This window comes from Salvelinus alpinus, chromosome 1 (assembly GCF_045679555.1).
Source record: "Salvelinus alpinus chromosome 1, SLU_Salpinus.1, whole genome shotgun sequence".
NCBI lineage: Eukaryota > Metazoa > Chordata > Actinopteri > Salmoniformes > Salmonidae > Salvelinus > Salvelinus alpinus.
The window spans coordinates 87,047,040-87,070,672 of NC_092086.1; the positions used below are offsets into that span (position 1 = coordinate 87,047,040).

General features: G+C 41.2%; 2 protein-coding genes across 3 annotated transcripts in view; both read right to left on the reverse strand.

The window, feature by feature from the left end:
• The window catches only part of LOC139532551 (coxsackievirus and adenovirus receptor homolog), a 59,518-nt gene extending 49,983 nt beyond the window's left edge, over positions 1-9,535 (reverse strand). Inside the window, exon 1 of the mRNA XM_071330314.1 lies at positions 9,240-9,535. Coding sequence (XP_071186415.1) covers positions 9,240-9,291 — 52 coding nt within the window. The 5' untranslated portion in view covers positions 9,292-9,535. The remainder of the gene's footprint in view (positions 1-9,239) is intronic.
• Positions 9,536-9,849: 314 nt separating this feature from the next.
• On the reverse strand, positions 9,850-21,068 carry btg3 (B-cell translocation gene 3). 2 transcript variants are annotated; one of them, XM_071330338.1, is made up of 5 exons: positions 20,965-21,068; positions 20,149-20,355; positions 19,823-19,960; positions 10,666-10,861; positions 9,850-10,548 (listed from the first exon to the last, which is right to left on the reverse strand). In XM_071330338.1, exons 2-5 carry the CDS (start codon positions 20,319-20,321, stop codon positions 10,333-10,335), a joined length of 723 nt encoding a protein of 240 aa, XP_071186439.1. In that variant the 5' UTR covers positions 20,322-20,355; positions 20,965-21,068; the 3' UTR covers positions 9,850-10,332. The 2 variants fall into 2 exon arrangements, with proteins under 2 accessions (XP_071186439.1, XP_071186430.1); XM_071330329.1 differs by having other exon boundaries at positions 20,946-21,050.
• Positions 21,069-23,633: the final 2,565 nt, after the last annotated feature.

Below are 23,633 nucleotides of genomic sequence, written 5' to 3' on the forward strand. Positions count from 1 at the left end.
CAGAAAAGCAACATTCCCTGAGAGGATTAAACAAACACAAAGAGCCTTAATATGACAGCCAGCTGGGGACCTCACTGATCTGTTTGCTTGTGAAAGCACTCCTCTCATAGGCAAAAATAATGTACAGGTAAATGCCAAAATAAAGGAAACACTAACATAAAGTATCTTAATAGGGTGTTGGGCCACAAGCCAGAACAGCTTCAATGCAACTTGTCTATGGCTTAGTGTCTGGAACTCTATTGGAGGGGTGTTTTGTTGGTGAAAAACGCCGTCTCAGGAGCCGCTCCAGAATCTCTCATAAGTGTTCAATTGGGCTAAGATCTGGTGACTGAGATGGCCATGGCATATGGCTTACATCGTTTTCATGCTTACCAAACCATTCAATGACCATTCATGCCCTGTGGATGGGGGCATTGTCATCTCTTGCCAAAATATTGGCCTGTCCACCATTTTTATACATGACCCTAAGCATGATGGGATGTTAATTACTTACTAACTCAGGAGCTAGACCTGTGTGGAAGCACCTGCATTCAATATATGTTGTATCCCTCATTTACTCAAGTGTTTCCATTATGTTGGCAGTTACCTGTACATTGTGTGTTGTCTTGAGGTTTGCCGTCTTCTCAGACTGAACACAAACAATCTAGAAAGGATTATGTTTGTCTCACTCCACAAGCTATTAACAGCATCTTTTAAGTTTCAGATCCATTGTGTAGGCCTACCTTTAAGTGATAATGCCCGAGAAGCCCGTGTTTGGAGGATATAGTGGCACAGGTGTTGTTAGGCCAGAGACAAAGTCGATATATCCTCCAAACACCGGCTTCTCGGGCATTATCACTTTTATACAACGGGTTACCAACATATGACTGACATTATTCATCCAATTTCATCCTTCCACAAGATAAAGTCCCGACACAAATCTAGGGTTGCTACCCAAGCCGGCTGGTGGTTCGTTCTATTGGTTCGCAACTGCCTCTGCAACGCAATGCTGCAAGGCAAACGCAGCGTTTATTGTAAATCAATGTAATTCTGGTGTACCAAAATGCAATGACGCTGTCGTTGTGATCGAAGCCTTACAGTCACATCAAACAGTGCAGACAATAACAACAGTAGCTGCATTTGTTTAAGCTGTTTTCTGGAGGCATTAATTTGGATACATCCATAACAATGAGCTCATAACAATGAGCTGATTTCGCCTGGCATAGAAAATGTGTTCTCTCGTTAGGACTAGAGGTCGACCGATTAATCGGAATGGCCGATTAATTAGGGCCGATTTCAAGTTTTCATAACAATCGGAAATCGGTAATTTTGGACGCCGATTTAGCCGATTTTTATTTTAAATTTTACACCTTTACTTAACTAGGCAAGTCAGTTAAGAACACATTCTTATTTTCAATGACGGCCTAGGAACGGTGGGTTAACTGCCTTGTTCAGGGGCAGAACGACAGATTTTTACCTTGTCAGCTCAGGGATTCAATCTTGCAACCTTACGGTTAACTAGTTCAACGCTCTAACCACCTGCCTCACGAGGAGCCCGCCTGTTACGCGGATGCAGTAAGAAGCCAAGGTAAGTTGCTAGCTAGCATTAAACTTATCTTATAAAAAAAACAATCAATCAATCATAATCACTAGTTATAACTACACATGGTTGATGATATTACTAGTTTATCTCGCGTGTCCTGCGTTGCATATAATCGATGCAGTGCGCATTCGCGAAAAATGACTGTCGTTGCTCCAACGTGTACCTAACCATAAACATCCATGCCTTTCTTAAAATCAATACACAGAAGTATATATTTTTAAACCTGCACATTTAGCTAAAAGAAATCCAGGTTAGTAGGCAATATTAACCAGGTGAAATTGTGTCACTTCTCTTGCGTTCACTGCACGCAGAGTCAGGGTATATGCTACAGTTTGGGCCGCCTGGCTCGTTGCGAACTAATTTGCCAGAATTTTCCATAATTATGACATAACATTGAAGGTTGTGCAATGTAACAGGAATATTTAGACTGATGGATGCCACCCGTTAGATACAATACGGAACGGTTCCGTATTTCACTGAAAGAATAAATGTTTTGTTTTCGAGATGATAGTTTCCAGATTCGACCATATTAATGACCTAAGGCTCGTATTTCTGTGTGTTATTATGTTATAATTAAGTCTGATTTGATAGAGCAGTCTGACTGAGCGATGGTGGGCACCAGCAGGCTCGTAAGCATTCATTCAAACAGCACTTTCGTGCGTTTTGCCAGCAGCTCTGATGTTAATGAATTCAAGCCTATCAACTCCCGAGATTAGGCTGGTGTAACCGATGTGAAATGGCTAGCTAGTTAGCGGGGTGCGCGCTAATAGCGTTTCAAACGTCACTCGCTCTGAGACTTGGAGTAGTTGTTCCCCTTGCTCTGCATGGGTAACGCTGCTTCGAGGGTGGCTGTTGTCGATGTGTTCCTGGTTCGTGCCCAGGTAGGAGCGAGGAGAGGGACGGAAGCTATACTGTTACACTGTCAATACTAAAGTGCCTATAAGAACATCCAATAGTCAAAGGTATATGAAATACAAATGGTATAGAGAGAAATATATAATAACTACAACCTAAAACTTCTTACCTGGGAATATTGAAGACTCATGTTAAAAGGAACCACCAGCTTTCATATGTTCTCATGTTCTGAGCAAGGAACTTAAACGTTAGCTTTTTACATGGCACATATTGCACTTTTACTTTCTTCTCTAACATTTTGTTTTTGCATTATTTAAACCAAATTGAACATGTCTCATTATTTATTTGAGGCTAAATTGATTTTATTGATGTATTATATTAAGTTAAAATAAGTGTTCATTCAGTATTGTTGTAATTGTCATTATTACAAATAAATAAATAAATAATAATTAAAAAAAAATCAAAATTTAAAATCGCCCAATTAATCGGTATCGGCTTTTTTTGTCCTCCAATAATCGGTATCGGTGTTGAAAAATCATAATCTGTCGACCTCTAGTTAGGACACAATAACGTCAAACTGAAGCTGGAAAGACTGCAAACTAGCTGCACTTCGTTTCGTTTTACCTTTTTTTCCAATTGACATTTCTTTGTATATATCCATAAATATTATGCCAGCTGAATCATGATTTCGACTGGCTGAGAAACGCTGCATGCCTGCCTCTCGTCCCGACCCCTACACGTTCATTACTATGGGACAGTTGGAGATCGAATTGAAACAATGTGGGAAATTTCGGAGAGAGACAGCAAGGTTTATACAAATCTCTGCTGTTGAAAAACGAAATGTTAGTCGAAAAGAAATGTGAGATAATATCTAGATGGTTTTTTATAGTGGAGATGAAGTTTATAACTTCCCTACCTGGGCAGATGAGACAGTGGATTGCGCAGTCAGATGGAACAGAGTAAATAGGCATTTTAACGTCATAGATTTCGCCGGTGGTAACTTGTGGAATAGACACCCGCTGGAATGCGCTTTTAACCAATCAGCATTAGACCCACCCTTTGATAAAATCTACCATAAATTCTATCAATGAATAAAAGGAAAAAATAGGCAGATATATTTAAGGTTTTTAGAGACCTGCACATTTGACCTCAGGATTCTGCCATTGACAGTAAATCCATGCGCCATCTTTAAATAAAAGAGAAGTGGATAACAAAAGATGGCCCAAATTTGGCAAAGAAGTTCTGCAAGAGAAAGCTCCTTGGGTCCTTTAGCCTATTCATTCATCTACAGTAGGGCAGTTTGTGTGATAAATATCAAAAGAGATTTATTTGAAATATCCCGTTTCTGTCACAGTTAGCCATTTATCCGTCAGGGTGACCATTATTCCTCATTAGGGGATGAGGGCGTTGAGGGGCTGTGCATATGTGAACATCGAGTGGCCCAGTCATGTGGTGGGGTGTTTATCGTCTTAACGGACTGACGGCCTGATGATGACTGATGGGAGTGGAGAGAACCAGCAGCACTGTGGCCTTGTTTTTATTTATGGGAGGGGGAGAGAGCAGGAGAATTCTTGCCTCCTGGTCCGTTCACAAGTGCACGTCCACCAACTTAGCACATCTGGATTGTGATCGTTAGGCAAGCAATAAACGTTTTACAAAAAATAAAAGGACTGATTATTTTAGTCCAGGTAGTCCCTCCCTGTTTCAGTACGTTTTATAAAATTAAATTGTACAACAGGACCTTACCACAAAATGCTTACTTACAAGCCCTTAACCAACAATGCAGTGAAGAAAATATTTACTAAATAAACTAAAGTAACACAATAAAATAACAATGAGGCTATATGCAGGGGGTACCAGTACCGAGGCAATGTGAGGGGGGGGGGGGGGGGGGGTTAGTCGAGATAATTTGTAAAGTGACTATGCATAGATAATAAACAGCGAGTAGCATCAGTGTAAAAACAAAGGGGGGGGGGGGGGGGGGTCAATGCAAGTAGTTCAGTTGGCCATTTGATTCATTGTTCAGCAGTCTTATGGCTTGGGGGTAGAAGCTGTTAAGGAGCCTTTTGGACCTAGACTTGGCGCTCCGGTATGGCTTGCCGGGCGGTAGCAGAGAGAACAGTCTATGATTGGAGGGTGACTGGAGTCTGACCATTTTTGGGGCCTTCCTCTGACACCGCCTAGTATAATAGGTCCTGGATGGCAGGAAGCTTGGTTCCAGTGATGTACTGGGCCGTACACACTACCCTCTGTAGCGCCTTGCGGTCGGATGCCGAGCATTTGCCATACCAGGCGGTGATGCATCCGGTCAGGATTCTCCCGATGGTGCAGCTGTAGAACTTTTGAGGATCTGGGGACCCAAGCAAAATCTTTTCCGTCTCCTGAGGGGGGAAAGGCGTTGTCGTGCCCTCTTCATGGCTTTCTTGGTGTGTTTGGACCATGATAGTTTGTTGGCGATGTGGACAGCAAGAAACTCTCGACCCGCTCTACTACAGCCCCGTCGATGTGAATGGGGACGTGTTCAGCCCTCCTTTTCCTGTAGTCCACGATCGTCTCCTTTGTCTTGCTCACGTTGAGGTTGTTGTCCTGGCACGACCCCATTCCAATCTCACCTTCTCTTACCAATCACATCTCAGTGACACATCACTTTATGCCCTCATTAAAACATTGATGGTCAAGACGACCAACTCTTCAATAATTGGCCAGAAGTTCAAACAAGTTTGGTATGACTACTAACACCATCTGTTAATATAAAATGACCAGGAGGGTTCAAGTGAAGGGCTACCAACATCTCTCTGTGTAGTGCTTCGGATGCCGGCCCAGTGGCAGGCAGAATTATTTGCTCCCAGTACCTGTGAATAAGGAATAACTCTGAAAACATTGGCCTCACCACCAGCCTTTAAAAACAGAGCTTGAAAACACAAGCTACTATTAAATCATTATCATTGTCCGGAATGCAATTGGCACACCTTAAAATGGTCCACTCACTCTCTAAATCGAACATTTATTATATTTTTTAAAAAGGAACAGGGTTAGCGGATGTGTTCAGGTTAAGGGATCAGCATCGTTTCGCACTCCCATGCAGACGGGTGAACAAGAGTCGTCACTCGACAAGGAGCCTGCACGACTCGGCATGTTAAAATATTTAGGGTCCGCCTGGGTCTCTGAATATTCATGTGCCTTCGTTCTCATCATTCGATTGTGGAGGACACAGCAGCGGTGTCCCTGGAGTGCAATCTGACTCTACGTGTTCTTGCTTTATTTTCTAATAAAGCAAGGGGCTTCGGGCCGAGTGAGTGGGGCCGGGCAGGCAGATTTTGGTTTGGAGGGGAAGCTGGCTGCTACCAGAGCGTATTTGAAGCGAGAGGAGGGATGGGACTGTTTCAGCCATGTCACGAGAACTGAATGTGAAATCATGACCTCAAGCCAAAGCTGCTTGTCTACATTGGGTCCATGCATGACAATAGCGCAGGTTGAACAGTACACGAGATGCCTTCTCTTATCGCTCTTACCGTGTCGCTTTCTAGATTTGTCCAAGGGCCAGACTTTCCAAACCATCAAATATAAAATGATATGTTCTTGTGCAACTGTGTTATTACCTGAACAAATATATATCAATTTCTTTCAGACAGCAGAACTGAAAACTAGGCTGGCTGGATGCCTGAAATCCCATAATACTTTTAGAGATACTACATTATGATATGCTTGTTTCTGAGTCGAAACCGGAAAGGGTGAGTTTAAGTTAGGTCAAAAGAACCTCACCCTGGTCATGATCAGCGAACAATAGACTAAGTGAACATTAAAAAATGCATTTGTTTCTAAGAATTTTGATTTGATGAGTGACTCAAAAGGAATCCCTTCAGACAGACCAATATAAACAGAGACAGCACCAGGATCTACTGAACAGGTAATCAAATTGCTACCCAGACTATTAGTACTGACCTGTTAATTTAATTTTTTGCACTGGCTCTTGCACACTCACTGGGCTCTACCCACACACATTACACTGACACGTCAACACACACACGCAAACACAAGAATACAAACCCCACACAAACACACTCTTCACATACGTTGCTGCTACTCTGTTTATCATCTATCCTGATTGCCTTGTCACTTTTACCTCTACCTACAACTACCTTGTACTCCTGCACATTGACTCTGTGTCGGTAATCCTTGTATATAGCCTCATTATTGTTATTTTATTGTGTTACTATTTTATTTAGCAAATTTGTCCTTTTAACTCTGCATTGTTGGGAAAGGGCCTGTAAGTAGGCATTTCACTGTAAAGTTGACACCTGTAGTACTCGGCCCATGTGACAAATTATAATTGATTTGCATGTTTAGAAAAGGTATCCTAGCAATGAGCTCCCAGCGGGGAGTGGAGTGCAGCAAGCTTATCAGGTAACAACAACATCCTTGGTCTGCTGAACTCTGAGTCGCTGCTCTGCATTTACCTTACCCTATGTCCCAAGCTTCACTCAGCGCTGACCAGTCCACAGCCAGGGATGAAGGGGGGTAGAGTAGGCCAGGGGTGAAGGGGGAGGAGGACCAGAGCTGGCTCTACAGGAGACCTCCTCAGGTGTCAGAGAAAATAACCATCCAGGCCCCACAACTCCAGGCCCCACACAAACATCAAAGTGCTGACTGGCTGGAGGATGTCTACTGGCATCTGCTTAATGCAGCCAGGACTAGACAGGGCTGTCAGGGACTATGGAGAAGATATAGAGAATGTGTCTCTGACATGACAAACACAGAAGCGCCTTGGACAGTCTTGATACAAGCCTCGGAAAGAGGAGAATCACCTTTGACATTGAGCTCCCTGTAAAAGCTTATTTGTTTCAGTAGGCAAAGCTAGTCTATATGAAGGGTTTTAAGAAACCGTTACATCACATCTCCGGAAACGAACTATAACCTGCTATACATCCTTTGCTTTATATAGTATGATATTTACTTGTAAATGTTTTTGTTGAAGCATTTAGGTCGACCTAATAAAATAATGAAAGTTTCATGAAGTTTAACATATAGGCTAGAAATGTCCTAGTTGCATTGAATCCCCATTTGGAAGAGGATGAGCGCCCCAAATGCGCCCCATTTGGAAGAGGACATCGCCCCAAATGATGAGCCCATGAAGCCATTATTATGGTAATGAGCCTCTACTCATGTACAAAAACGTATTGCATTACAGAAAAATGCACTGGTGGGCAAGTATAACAACACCCCTAACCAGACCTTTAAACATTACCCTCACTGTGCCAGGGCTTTAACACAGCAGAAAGAGTTGTGCCTGCCTGTGTCAACGAAGCACTTCATTATTGCAGGGGTTTATCAGTAACCAGTGGTGCGGAATATCATTGCCCTAACCATGGCTCCATCCGCAGTGGCAGCTACACTTTAAAAGTGCAGGGAACCTTTGAGCTACAGAACACAGGCTGATACTAACAGTAACACAATCCATCTACAGTACCATAGTTTCACTTCTGTGGTGAGAGAGGGAGGGGCTGGTTTCAGTGGAAATTCCAGGACAGCGACAAGCTACACACAAATAATAATAGGAGTGCTGAATTCCCCTGTAGCAGTGAGCTCCCCAATAGCAATAATACACACTGTCTAAAGTGCATCCCAGTTGACAAACGTTTTAGCTGTATTGTTTAGTTTTATAGGTAATCAATGTTAACAACCCATCTGAATCTCCTGACCTGCTGATAAGAGGGTGATTTCCATCCCAACTAGATGATGTGAGAGGCAAAAAGCATTTCAACAGTTCCCAGACAGTTCAAGCAGCGTTTATGATACCATGGCATCTAACACGCCTCAATCAGAGCCACCTACATGAGTCCTCAACAAATAACTGGTGAAGGATTGTGAATTAAAACTAATTAGGCCCTCTGTTTTCCATCCATGAGACTAAAAGAAAACTAATACCAAATGGGCTACACTTACTGTTGGTCTAATAGTAGAAAGTTCCCACTCACATACAGTAACAATATATTTCAGGGACATAAATCTGGTCGATACTCAGCGACCAACATGTGATTAAGATTAATTTCTGGCTGGGTTTAGAAAGCACCTACAAGTCATTTAAAGACCTTCGGACTCCTGCCTAGCGCAGGAGGGGGGGAATACAGTTTAAATTGTCTTGGCAGATGGCAGACAGAAAACGCAGCACTTTGAAGCCCTTTACAGGTTTTAAGGCGGATCAGGCTATTGTGTGAGTGTTAACTACCAGTTGCAAAACAAAAACAACTAGGTAGCGTTAAAATAATTTGCAGCGTGTAGGGAAAAACATTCTCACCACGATGCAACCTATATCAATTTAGCAACTATGTTTACTGTAAAAAAATGTAAACTGTTCTAGCATATTATCCATAATATGTGAGTTCAATAAGCCATGTGTTTAAACATATACGTTATTCAAGTCAAACGCATTTCCAGTCATTTCAATAATAACTATCTACGTTACTTTAAGCACAGTGCGCCTACATTTGGGATTCCAGAATTCAAGGACAATTTTTGTGTAATCACATTTTGACAAGTGTTATTTAGCTGACGCTAGTTTGAATTCCTATGGTAAACTAGCTAGCCATTTTCAATATTATAAGTAAAAACATGCGTAAGCAAATTAGTATAATCTAAAGTCATTATTTTACATGTTATTCAATAGAACAGACAACCAGTTCGTTCTTTTATTCGCAAACATCTAACTTTTTAGCATGTTGCTCGTCGCCAGCACTCCCATTTTCGCCCGCGCTTATGAAAATGTAGGATTTTTAAAAAAGTAGCCGGTGGACGCCAAACTTACCTGCGATAAGACTAATCAATACACAGCAGAGGTGGGGTATCGTGAAATCCATTCCTTTCGGTCTATTCCAATAATTTTCTTTCAAAACACAGGTGAAAAATAAACTTATGCGGTGCTTCCGACTGTCAGAGCACTCTCCCGAAGCATCAAAACTCTCCGATCCCTCTACGCCTCAGCAGGTGCATTATAGGAGAGCTGGAGTCTAGACACGTGATTTCCGGAGGGTACCAAAGTCGTGTTTTCGAAGACACTCACGCCCCCTGTCGTATTACATGCGTTCACAACACTGAATGGACACAGCTTCCTAATCAATGGTTATAGAAATAGTACATTTACTGTTCAACTTTGAAACACAGAACAAGACAAGCTAAAGCTATAAAATATAGTTGTGAAAAGCTTTACAATGTAGGTCTATAATGACAGTGCACACATTTGATCAGAACATCTGAATTCAACAGGTAATACAAATATGTACATTAATATTTTTGTCTGCCATAGACAATCATATTGTATTTGCATATAATATGGTGTTTACTGTAAGCCTATGGGATGAAGGCAACAAGCATTCAAATTACACTGCAGTAAAATATATCAAAACAGCAACAGAGTATGATTTGAAAATTTGTTTAATGTCTCATAATTTAAGGTTGGCACAATTCATGAGTAAACTGTATAAATAAAAAATTCTCATTAGAACATAACTGATGGACAGTACAGTAGGTAACAGACAATTATCCATCAAATATAAATACAGTACATATATCTTCATAGCTATAAAATACATGAAAATACAAATTCCTTCTCCATTACAACTGTAGATTCCTTTACTCACATGATTACAAATGATCTAAAGTGCAAAGAGTTAATGTTCTTATCAAACAAAAAAAAATTAACAAATTCAAGAGTTTCCAGAGTGACTATTAAACTACTAAAATAGTTTTTTAAAATGTGGTCAGTCATGTTAGTGAATTTTAGTTTGCCCTCTCATTCTCCTCCAACAAGAACTATATTGCTTGCTCTAGTGGTCACCCTTTCACAGCTCAGGGAACCTGGAACAGGCTAACACTAACAGCAACACTTGCTACAGTGGTCCCTAACAGTGAGCCAGGCCTGGAGTGCCACCCCAGTATCCGTGCCACCTTCTGTGGCCAGGTGGGGCCCAGTCGTTGTGTCTGAAGGGCTGGGTAGGTCTACCTTGGGTTCTGAAGTCATAGTGAGGAGGACGTGGACGTCCATTATATCCCTTACCCGGCCACATCTTCTGCTTGGGCACTGGAGGACGCCACAAAGGAGTAGCTGGGTAGATCACCTTTGAACAATAAAACATGGGTCAATTTCAATTATATTTCCCCCATTGTCAGAGCCGACCAAGGAGGTATTCAGACAAGACTGTATGGAACACGACTATGTTCGTTACTGGTTGTACCTGGTATTTATGGCGATTTTGAGGGAAGGTAGGGGGAGGACGGGTTTCTCTGAGGCCACTATCCTCGTCTGAGGAGGAACAGGAGTGGTAGTCAGATGTCACCCTCTCGACAGCGCTGGTCACCTTCTTAGTCACATCCTCTTTGTCATCACCAGAGAAACTGGCAACAGTGAAAGCAAGGTTTCTCTCTCCATATCTGCACGAGAGGAAAAGAAGCCAACAAGACAATTCTTTGTCACTGAATGTATATCGACAATTTAGTGCCTCGACTGGTAACCCAGAGGGATTTAACATGAATGGTGTAGTTAAGAGGTAAACAATGGAACAACAAGGCTTCAAAATGACTCAGGGTTTGTAGACAGTGGCAAGTCAAATTCAAGGAATAAGTACTTTTTCCAAGCACTAATATTTATTTCAGGACCATACATTTGTAGTAGTTCCTATTACGCAATTGTTTCTAGTTGTGGAAAAAGTGGTTGAAAAGTACTCAATTGTCATACTGGGGTAAAAGTTAAGATACCTTAATATAAAATGACTCAAGTCAAATTGAAAGTCACCCAGTAAAATATTACTTGTGTTAAAGCCTTAAGTATACTTAAAACCAAATACTTAAGTATCAAAAGTAAATAGAATTGCTAAAATGTACTTAAGCATCAAAAGTAAAAGTATAATCCATTTCAAATTCCTTATATTAAAACAAACCAGAGGGCACAAATATATATATTTTTAATTGACGAATAGCCAGGGGCACACTCCAACACTCAGACATAATTTACAAACAAAGCATGTGTTTCGTGAGTCCGCCAGACCAGAGGCAGTAGGGATGACCAGGGATGTTCTCTTGATAAGTGCGTGAATTGGACCATTTCTGTCAAAACGGGTGTCAGGGAAAATGGAGTAAAAATTACATTATTTAGGAATGTAGTGAAGTAAAAGTTGTCAGAAATATAAAAGTACAGATACTCCCCAAAACTACTTAAGTAGTACTTTAAAGTATTTTTACTTAAGAACTTTACAGATGCCATGTCACATTGTTTAATTGATATCACAATATGTGAATCGTTTTATTTATAAACTGTAGCAGCAATAATTTGAAGCCACAAATTGCTGGAGAACTCAAATCCATAAAAAAATTGAGCTATGGATTAAAGATCAGGACAGTCAATGAGATCAACATGATTGAGTAAGTTTTAAACTATGACAACAATAAAACTACTTTATTGTAGGACAGACCAAAATCGTCTTCAAACTCAATCAAATATGCTTCCCAAAAATAACGTACTCTGTGGTAGAACATTTATTTTGAATGACGATTTTCTGCATTTATCAGCGTGCCATCAGGTAGCCTGACTTCAGATGTGTCCATGTAAACAAGATTATGGAAAGTTATTCTTACAAAGCATGTAAACGTTTTAATCAAACTATTATAAAGCTGACTATCTAGCCACAATCACATTATTATGTGCATGTAAACATACTCATTGAGCAAGTGAGTGCTCACAACAATCCAGTAAGCGAAGCCTTTTTATCTTCTATTGAACTTTGGAAACTGTTGAACATGATTATGCATTCTCAGGACTGAGGTCTCCACCTCTGCAGCTACCCTTTCCATGTATTTTTGCAAGAGTTGTGTCCTTTTCCAGGCATCTCTTGTTCCCTCCCGTTTCGTGGTCCTGCTGTGCATCTAGGTAGTCTTGATATTTCTGCCTTGCTGATTTGCAGAAAGATAATTGGTGGCGTTATGTTGACATTCTTTAGTCCTCCTGCATTCGCTAAAAGAGTCATACACCAGTCTGTGCTGTGGAGGACTGCGCCTTTTTTTTTTGACAACAGTGAGAGCGGAGTTGACTGCCGAGGCCTGTCCATGGGAGAACACAAGGACAATTTGAGTTACTGGCCACAGGTCTCCGTTGTTTTCTATACCCTTCAGACGCTCTAAAAAGAAAAGGTGTCCCGCGCAGTTCTCTGCGGATCATACTCGCTGAACAGACAGTGATGTCTCAACACCTCCTGCTGTATGAAGAACTTCAACTGCCTCTGGGCATCGTCACATCATGCCCCAGAAACACTCTTCAGGTCAACTAAGTGTGAGGAGACGTTTGAATTTGCGCTCACATGCTTCAGGAGTCCTTGTCATCTGTTGTGGCACAAGACAAATAGCCTTTCGTCACAAAACTGGACTTTATTGGGGTTTTGAGCATCAGCCTCAACACCTGGAGGCACTTCTTTGTCACTCAAACGCAAAAATCCTTCGCCCACTCACTTTGCTAGACGCTCGTTTTAGCACCTTACATTTTGCAAACCCAATGTCAACTTTGGAGGGGCCCATGGCCTCATCCTCTGTCACAGTGTATTTCAGAGTCTAAGTGTCACACCTCTTTCTTCAAGACTCTGCTCATGACATTAGTCAATAGGTCTGCCCAGTATGCTGTCAGGAATGGGACTGTCAGTTTGGTAGTTTTGAAGGTACCCTTGAATGTGTTTGGCTACAAATGTGAAAATCTGTTTTGCTTGGAGCAGGGTTCGTACAGACAGTGGCAAGTCAAATTCAAGGACTTACGTATTTTTTCAAGCACTAATATTTATTTTCAAGGCCCATTAGTTTGTAATAGTTCATATTACTATGAAATTGTTTCTAGTTGTCACCAGCTGGCAGTAGCCTCATGGGAGAAAAACGTAGTATTCATCACTACCTTACAAGTTGTACTCAATAATATGTTGTTTCACTACCATGAGTGGTAAGTCAGTACTGATGATTTTGCCTACTGGTGAACACATTTCTACACAAGTACAGCACAATGACTTTATTGGGCATTTGGGAATCTACTACTTAATAGTTACGAAAAAGCATCCTGCTTCCGACTGGCAGCTTAAGTGTCGCCGGTCGGGTGGGCTACGTGAGGAAAACGGAACGTGAACGGCAGGAGCATGGCTGCCACTTGATAAAGCGGAACATCGTAGGCACCCATGAATGAGGCATTCGGAAAAAAGCTCTAGAGGTTGTTGCAGAGAAAAAGAAAAGTCACATGCATAACTGCCGCCAGCGCAGGATGCAGCGTTGGTCTTTTCCCCTTCATGTGGCTCTTCAGGGCCAACTCACCCATGCTTCCAATGTCAAAGTCTGACTCATTTTTTGCACCTTACACAGTGTGGGTTGCTTGGGTCCAGTGATGTAGTGGTAAAAAAAAGTAGATAAACTACACTGAACACAAATATAAAACAAGTAGTGTTTCATGTGCTGAAATAAAATAAGATATTTTCCATATGCACAAGACTGGATTGAATCTAAATTTGCCCAGCATATTAGCTATCGATGTAACGTTTGGCTGCGCCTAATCAGTCAGTGCTGTACCTGCCTGGCTGAGTGGCAGTACGGATGGAATACGCGAGCTCGCCTGGTAACCACAGCGTGAAACACACGAGGAAAATAAAACTGTAGTCTGACAGGAAAATAATTTGCAAGACCAACACATTTTATCTAATATATTTCTTAAAACATTTGATCATTGTCTATTCTCCTCTCATTTTAATTCAAGTACCAACAGTGGCTTGCGAAAGTATTCACCCCATTGGCATTTTTCCTATTTTGTTGCCTTACAACCTGGAATTAATTAAAATATATTTTTTGGGGGGGGGGGTTGTATCATCTGATTTACACAACATGCCTACCACTTTGAAGATACAAAATATTTGTTATTGTGAAACAAGAAATTAGACCCCAAAAAAACAATAAATTGAGTGTGCATAAACTTTCACCCCCCCAAAGTCAATACTTCGTAGAGCCACCTTTTGCAGCAATTACAGCTGCAAGTCTCTTGGGGGTATATCTCAAAAGCTTGGCACATCTAGCCACTGGGACTTTTGCCCATTCTTCAAGGCTAAACTGCTCCAGCTCCTTCAATTTGGATGGGTTCCGCTGGTGTACAGCAAACTTTAAATCATACCACAGATTCTCAATTGGATTGAGGTCTGTGCTTTGACTAGGCCATTCCAAGACATTTAAATGTTCCCCCTTAAAACCACTCAAGTGTTGCTTTAGCAGTATGCTTAGGGTCATTGTCCTGCTGGAAGGTGAACCCCTGTCCCAGACACAAATCTCTGGAAGACAGAAACAGGTTTCTCCCTTAAGAATTTCCCTGTATTTAGCGCCATCCATCATTCCTTCAATTCTGACCAGTTTCCCAGTCCCTGCCGATGAAAAACACATTTTCCTTGATGGCCAAAAAGATCACATTTTAGTCACGTCTGACCAGAGTACTGTCTATATATTTGGGGACTCTCCCACATGCCTTCTGGTGAACACCAAACGGGTTTGCTTATTTTTTCCCCTTGACCACTCTTCCGTAAAGCCCAGCTCTATGGAGTGTACGGCTTAAAGTGGTCCTATGGACAGATACTCCAATCTCAGCTGTGGAGCTTTGCAGCTCCTTCAAGCTTATCTTTGGTGTTATTGTTGCCTCTGATTAATGCCCTCCTTGCCTGGTCCGTGAGTTTTGGTGGTCAGCCCCTCTTGGCAGGTTTGTTGTGGTGCCATATTATTTAAAAAATATATATAATAATAATGGAGCTCCGTGGGATGTTCAAAGTTTCAGATTTTTTTATAACTCAACCCTTCTCCACAACTTTGTCCCTGACCTGTTTGGAGAGCTCCTTGGTCTTCATGGTGCCGCTTGCTTGGTGGTGCCCCTTGCTTGGTGGCGTTGCAGACTCTGGGGCCTTTCAGAACAGGTGTATATATATATATATATATACACACTGAGATCATGTTACACTTGAAGGGGGGCTAACATTTTTTAAATTTTATTTCAGTTCAAAATTAGGAGTATTTTGTATGTCCATTACATGAAATCCAAATAAATATCCATTTAAATTACAGGTTGTAATGCAAGAAAATAGGAAAAACACCAAGGGGGATGAATACTTTTGTAAGGAACTGTATTCCAGTACTTGAATTTCAGAGTGCCAAATTCAAGTACTTTAAGCACCTTGTGCGAACCCTGTACAGCTGTGAATGTAATGCATGTCAGTGTTTTGCAGGATTCGCCGCTTTCGACTGCTTGAACAAATGATATTAAGTTTGGCAAAACCTCTAGTTGCAACCTAGACAACCCAACGATGTCCACAAAACTGAGAAGCCTGTGATTTGTCACAAAATAATCCCGTCTTGCAGGGACATCATTCATCAGTCTATATAAACTATTTAAAATGCCCTTTACGTTACAGTTTATGAAGTCAAATGCATTTCAAAACACTTTGTGGACACTGCAAGGAACATGTTCCAATATCAAACAGCTCTAAGTCTGTGTCGTCTGCAAGGACAGATGTGAATTCTCTGTAAAACTTAAGGTTAACATTTGGTCCATCCATCAAAATGTATAGAGGGTGAGAAATGTGAAGTTTATCTGTCAACTCTGGAGAGACAGTCCTTAGTTGTGCCATGTCCCATGAAGGATGAGTCCAGGTAGTGTGTGGTAACCTTGTTGCTAGTGGGGGTCTAAAAACCTTACGTGGACATCCTTCAGCGGAACTGTTTTCCCCCCAACAATTCATCAAAAAGCAGCACATAGCCATTGTTTTTTGGCAACTTCTCCAGGAGGTGGTGCCGAAAGTAATGTGCAAGACCATGATTGATCACGTAGGCAGTTTTCTCCTCCCTACAGGCATATGAATTGGCATTAGCACGGTCAGGAAACATCCAGGGGAAAATTGTGGCGTTGTCCTCTGCACTTTTGCAGGAGTAGTGGGCGACACTTCAATGTCCATAGGATCTCTGCGCATCATGAATCATTGTTTCGGACCCGTGAAGAGAGCTTTGAAAAGAACTCAGGTGGAGGATTCTGAAAGCAATACAATTCTACTTATGTTAGGTTGTATTTGTAAAGGAATATCCCTTTACTTGATATTCATACTGAGTGCACAAAACATTAAGGCCACCTGTTTCAATGAAATAGAATGACTAGATTCCACGTGAAAGCTATGATGCAACTTGTTAAATCCACTTCAAATCAGTGTAGATGAATGGGAAAAGACATACTAGAAGGATTTTTAAGCCCTGAAACAATTGAGACATGGAGTGCATATGTGTGCCATTCAGAGGGTGAATGGGCAAGAGAAAAGATGTACAGTTGAAGTCGGAAGTTTACATACACTTAGGTTGGAGTCATTAAAACTCGTTTTTCAATCACTCCACATTTTTCTTGTTAACAAACTATAGCTTTGGCAAGTCGGTTAGGACATCTACTTTTTGCATGACAAGTAATTTTACTAACAATTGTTTACAGATTATTTCACTGTATCACAATTCTAGCAGGTCAGAAGTTTACATACACTAAGTTGACAGTGCCTTTAAACAGCTTGGAAAATTCCAGAAAATTATGTCATGGCTTTGAAGCTTCTGATAGGCTAAATGACATCATTTGAGTCAATTGGATGTGTACCTGTGGATGTATTTCAAGGCCAACCTTCAAACTCGTATTTCAAGGCCTACCTTCAAACTCGTATTTCAAGGCCTACCTTCAAACTGTGTGCCTCGTTGCTTGACATCATGGGAAAATCAAAAGAAACCAGTCAAGACCTCAAAAAAAATAAAAAAAAGTCAACCTCCACAAGTCTGGTTCATCCTTGGGAGCAATTTCCAAACGCCTGAAGGTACCACGTTCATCTGTACAAACAAAAGTATGCAAGCATAAACACCATGGGAGGATGCAGCCGTCATACTGCTCAGGAAGGAGCATGAACGTACTTTGATGCGAAAAATTCAAATCAATCCCAGAACAGCAGCAAAGGATATTGTGAAGATGCTGGAGGAAATAGGTACAAAAGTATCTATATCCACAGTAAAACAAGTCCTATATCGACATAACCTGAAAGGCCGCTCAGCAAGGAAGCAGCCACTGCTCCAAAACCGCCATAAAAAAAGCCAGACTATGGTTTGCAACTGCACATGGGGACAAAGATCGTACTTTTTGGAGAAATGTCCTCTGGTCTGATGAAACAAAAATAGAACAGTTTGAACATAAAGACCATTGTTATGTTTGGAGGAAAAGGGGAGAGGCTTGCAAGCCGAAGAAAACCATCTCAACCGTGAAGCACGGGGATGGCAGCATCATGTTGTGGGGGTGCTTTGCTGCAGCAAGAACTGGTGCACTTCACAAAATAGATGGCATCATGAGGTAAAAAAATTATGTGGGTATATTGAAGCAACATCTCAAGACATCAGTCAGGAAGTTGAAGCTTGGTCACAAAGGGGTCTTCCAAATGGACAATGATCCCAAGCATACTTCCAAAGTAGTGTCAAAATGGCTTAAGGACAACAAAGTCAAGGTATTGGAGTGGCCATCACAAAGCCCTGACCTCAATCCTATAGAACATGTGTGGGCAGAACTGAAAAAGTATGTGCGAGCAAGGAGGCTTGACTCAGTTACACCAGCTCTGTCAGGAGGAATGGGCCAAAATTCACCCAACGTATTGTGGGAAGCTTGTGGAAGGCTACCCGAAACATTTGACCCAAGTTAAACAATTTAAAGGCAATGCTACCAAATACTAATTGAGTGTATGTAAACTTCTGACCCACTGGGAATGTGATTAAAGAAATAAAGCTGAAATAAATCATTTTCTCTACTATTATTCTGACATTTCACATTCATAAAATAAAGTGGTGATCCTAACTGACCTAAGACAGGGAATTTTTACTCAGATTAAATGTTTGGAATTGTGAAAAACTGAGTTTAAATGTATTTGGCTAAGGTGTATGTAAACTTACGACTTCAACTGTAAGTGCCTTTGAAACAGGTATGGTAGTGCAACCCAATATTAGGAAGGTGCCCTTAATGATTTGTACGCTCAGTGTATATCCAACTACCTCTTACATTTAAATCTTCAACCCTTAAACACATAGCCTATGCTACATACATTTTAAATGTCCCCTTCAAACCAATGCCTGTAGCTATACTACCTACGAACAGACATTAAACAAACATATAGAAAAATGGTAATGAAAACCATGGTTTAAAGATAAATGTATTAAATATCTAACGTTATAGCTTGCCATTAGGTGCAGCTGTAGAAACTACTTTCAGCAACAATGGTGCTGAATGATGATGCCTAGTTCAGCAGATCTTGGCTGGCTTTGATGGAAAAATGTACTGTCCTGTATCCAGAAATTAACAGTGGTAGAGTTTGCAAACATTTGGCCAGCTAGTTAGCTTGCAGACTACTCAATGCTAGTTAGCTCACTATTTTAGCCAAGTTGGCTAACATCATTGCGCCCAAATCATTCAACACTCAATATCCCATATCAACAGCCTTGAACGAGGCATAGATAAAGTGCTATAGTTATCTAGAAATTCTGTAATACTCCAGCTTCAGTTCACTTAGCTAATAAAACTAACTAGCTAGCTGGTAAACTCCAGCTTGCTAACGTTAGCTAGTAGGCTAACTAGCTCTTTCCATTATTCAAATGTAACTAACAGAAGTAATTCACGTTTGAAACGTTTCTTTACCGGTTGGTCTGGTTGTGCTGTTGCTGCTGAAGCTCTGGAGGTTGTTGCAGAGAAAAAGTCACAATGTAGAACTGGTGCCAGCCCGGGCTGCAGCTTTATGTCTTTCCCCCTTCATGTAGCTCTTCGGGGCAGATTCACCCATGCTCGCAATGGCAACATCTTTGATGCATTTTTCACACCTTGCATGATGTGGGTTGGTTGGGTCTGGCAAAACCCATTCATAAAACATCAATATCCTGCCAGGCAAAATTGTATCTATATTTGCCCGGCATTTTAGCTGTCGATGTGACCTTTTGGCAGAGCCTCATCAGTCAGCTCTGTACCTCCCTGGTTGAGTGGCATTGTGAGTGGAATGATCAAACTCGCCTGGCAACCTGAGCGCAAATCACGTGAGCGGAAAAAAACGTCTGGAAATTAATTCTTAAGACCAATACATGTAATATTATTCATATTAACATATTTTAAGATTTCCTGCTCTCATTTTTATTCAAGTACCAACTTGAGAAAATGTCTGATTTTCAAGATATTCCACATTCCACTTGAATTTCAGAGTACTTCGAGCACCTTGTGCGAACCCTTCGACTGCCCATCTCCCAAAGTGTGCACTCCCTCCAGCCAATGCTTACACCAATTCAATGGTTTTAAATAAGACTGACCTGCAGCACACCTCCCCTGGATCCACCCACAGGGTGAGTTCTCTGGGCAGGCCAAGGTCCTTGTACTGAACCCCACTCTCCTGGCAGGCCCGCAGCAGCTCTGGATCCTCCCTCTGCAACCTGTTCACTCGAATACACCTGCAAAGTAGTAGAGTATGCAATAGACCTTCAATAACTCCAATCATACAAATCACTGCATATCCAAAACATACCCTATTCTTCATAGGGCATGATGCCCTAGACTAGAGGTTGATAAAGCTACTGATATGGTAATCAAGATAGGGGGAGCAAGGCCACAGACAGGCATCTGATCCATAGTTAGTTACCTGAAGGCCTGTCCTTTGCTGGGGTTGTCAGGATACCAATGCCCCCTGAACTTCTCCTGCAGGGCAACAGTCAACCGCTCCCCAAACAAGTCCACTTTCTGGGTATCCAACCTTTCCACCTTCTTGATCAGTCTTTTCAGGAAAAACACCACTGCTGCAATCTCTTTCATCATGTTTCACTGATGTGCTGTAACGATGGTCCAACTTCTGGAAATATGAGAAATAGTAGCACAAATTGACCAGAAACAGTAAACTCACAAACAAGTTAATAGCCTAGAAACAGCGGTTTCATCCATCAATTAATCTCCAAAATCCATGAACTATGTAGCAAGCAAAGCCTACCTAGCAACAAAAAACAAGCTGACAATAATTCGTTGAAAGTAAATATTCAACTAATTTAGTGGGTTAACCATTGTTAAATCCAAACGACATTCCAGTCTGGCGGGACATCTTCCAGAAAGGCGCGCTGTGATGCATTATTTCCGTTTAGCCATGTGACTGCCAATCATTCATAGCTGGCTAACTGTGTTAGCCATCAACAAAACCCAGACAAAAACTGAACTATATACATAACCGAGGTATATATTAATTGCAGATGTTTGTGACAAAACTTTTCAAGTGAAGTAACCTTAACGTCATCCTAACTAACTACTGTAGCTAAATAAAGAGAAAAAGTTCAAAAAGCATGTTATTAATAATAAATTCGTCGGGCAACTAGCTAAGTAAACTTTTTAAACTACACATCAAAACACGTTATTTGATTATCCAAAATAACAATTAAAAGGCCATCATATTACCGTAATTCCTGTTCATCACCATGTGGAAAACTGTTGCCAGTTTAGCTCATGACTGTCTGAACCTCCGTATGAGAGCATAACCTGCCCCGGGCAGTGATGGGCGCGTTTTCTGAACTAGCCCTACGTCACGGTCGTCACTAATTATTACAGTCACAGAGTCATAATTGTGGCTAAACCCCGCCTATTTCTACAATGTCTCTTTTTATAATGATTTTAAACCAAACCGCAACCAAACTGCTAACATTATGCCTAACCTTAACATCAAATTAAGACCAAAAAGCACATTTTTATTTTAATGAATTTTTACGATATAGCCTATTTTGACTTTGTGGATGGGGCAACTAGTGACGATCCTACGTCATCCCCAGTGAGCAACGCGACTAAAATGGCTGACTTGAAATCATCCTAAACAATGTAAATGGGGATGTAATAATGTTGTTTGAAACTATGAAAGAGCGTACTATATTTTAACTGCTCCAAAATTACACGGCGCTTCCTTATTAGTACACGTCCTATGCGAAGCAAAATACAACTGCAAAAGGTGAAATATATATATATTTTTTATATCCACAGGGGGGTGCTCAACCTTCATCTAAATCAACGGCTTGTATGTATCAAATCAGAGTGGGTAGAACCCTTGTAGAAGACTGTACTTGGTTTATGAGTTATCAAAAAAGGTTTAGAGGTCTCCAGGGTCTCGAGACCATATATTGAGTGTCTCGGTGTCGGATACATTTGTGCTCGGCTTGACTCGATCTCGGGACAGTCAGGACTCGTAATTTCTTCCCGAGACCAGCCGAGTAAAAAACTCATGATTATCAGCCTCCATTCAGTTAGCGCATTAAACCTATTCGCCAGACCATATATGCACTCCTTTCTTAAAATATTATTTTAATGTCTGGTGGGCAGTTGCAGCGATAAGACAAAATCGAAATTGGGGAGGAAAAACATAAACATTATCTTAACAGCCGTTATATATTTTATAGACATGTTTGCGCAGTGGCGAACCTATAGGCCTTCAGTGTGTGACAGGTTCGTGATTCTGAAAGGACAGCAACCGCAATACCAGCTCACTCATGTAGGATAGCACTTTTTTATAAAACACAAAAGGGTGTAATGGACCGTATACCCACTTTTGTTTTAGTGGCCATTGCATTTAGTCCATTCTTATTCCCTATTGATGCGTATCAAAGTATGTAGTGGAGGTATACTATTTATCAATTATGTAGTTCAACAGAGAAATCATGCACAAAGTAGCCCACGCAATTGCAAAGCACGTGAAATATATTCGCATGCGCGCCACACACATAGTCTAGTATGCAAACCAGGTATTGAAAAAGTTAAGTCCGAAGTGTTGGTTAGTAAGCTATTAGTGATGAGCAATTGTCGTCATGTGCTGTTTGCACCAGTGGCATACCAACCAGTCAGATTCAAATCAAACTTTCACATGCGCCGAATACAACAAGTGTAGACCTTACCGTGAAATGCTTACTTACAAGCCCTTAACCAACAGTGCAGTTCAAGAAGAGTTAAGAAAATATTTACCAAATAAGCTAAAGTAAAAAAACAAAAAAATCTAAAGTAATACAATAATGAGGCTACATACAGGGGGTACAGGGCTTAGTTGAGGTAATTTGTATATGTAGGTAGGGTGAAGTGACTATGCATAGATAAACAGCGTGTAGCAGCAGTGTACAAAACAAATGCCTAAAAGGCCAGCATCCTAGAGTCGCCTCTTCACTGTTGACGTTGAGACTGGTGTTTTGTGTGTACTATTTAATGAAGCTGCCAGTTGAGGACTTGCGAAGCGTCTTTCTCAAACTAGACAGTCTAATGTACTAGCCCTCTTGCTCAGTTGTGCACTGGGGCCTCCCACTCCTCTTTCTAGTCTGGTTAGAGCCAGTTTGCACTGTTCTGTGAAGCGAGTAGTACACAACGTTGTACGAGATCTTCAGTTCCTTGGAAATGTCTCGCATGGAATAGCGTTCATTTCTCAGAACAAGAGTAGACTGACAAGTTTCAGAAGAAAGGCTTTGTTTCTGGCCATTTTGAGCCTGTAATCGAACCCACAAATGCTGACGCTTCAGATACTCAACTAGTCTAAAGAAGGCCCGTTTTATTGCTTCTTTAAAATCAGCACAGCACAACAGTTTTCAGCTGTGCTAACATACTTGCAAATGGGTTTCTAATGATCAAGCCTTTTAAAATGATAAACTTCGATTAGCTAACACAACATGCCATTGGAACACAGGAGTGATGGTTGCTGATAATGGGCCTCTGTACGCCTATGTAGATATTCCATTAAAATAATCAGCCGTTTCCAGCTACAATAGTCATTTACAACATTAACAAAGTCTACACTGTATTTCTGATCAATTTGATGTGATTTTAATGGACAAAAATGTGCTTTTCTTTCAAAAACAAGGACATTTCTAAGTGACCCCAAACATTTGAACGGTAGTGTAGATATTACAGACTCAGTCAGGGAGAGGTTGAAAATGTCAATGAAGACTCTTGCCAGTTGGTCCGCGCATGCTTTGAGTACACGTCCTGGTAATCCATCTGGGCCCTCGGCTTTGTGAATGTTGACCTGTTTAAAGGTCTTGCTCATATCGGCTACCGAGAGTGTTATCACACAGTCATCCAGAACAGCTGGTGCTCTCGTGCATGCTTCAGTGTTGCTTGCCT

Coding starts and splice junctions, on each gene's coding strand:
- btg3 (XM_071330338.1), bottom strand. CDS start 20,321: ATGATGAAAGAGATTGCAGCAGTGGTGTTTTTCCTGAAAAGACTGATC. Junction 19,961..20,148: donor AGCAAAGGACAGGCCTTCAG/GTAACTAACTAT, acceptor ACTACTTTGCAG/GTGTATTCGAGTGAACAGGT. Junction 10,862..19,822: donor CCAGGGGAGGTGTGCTGCAG/GTCAGTCTTATT, acceptor CCTCTCGTGCAG/ATATGGAGAGAGAAACCTTG.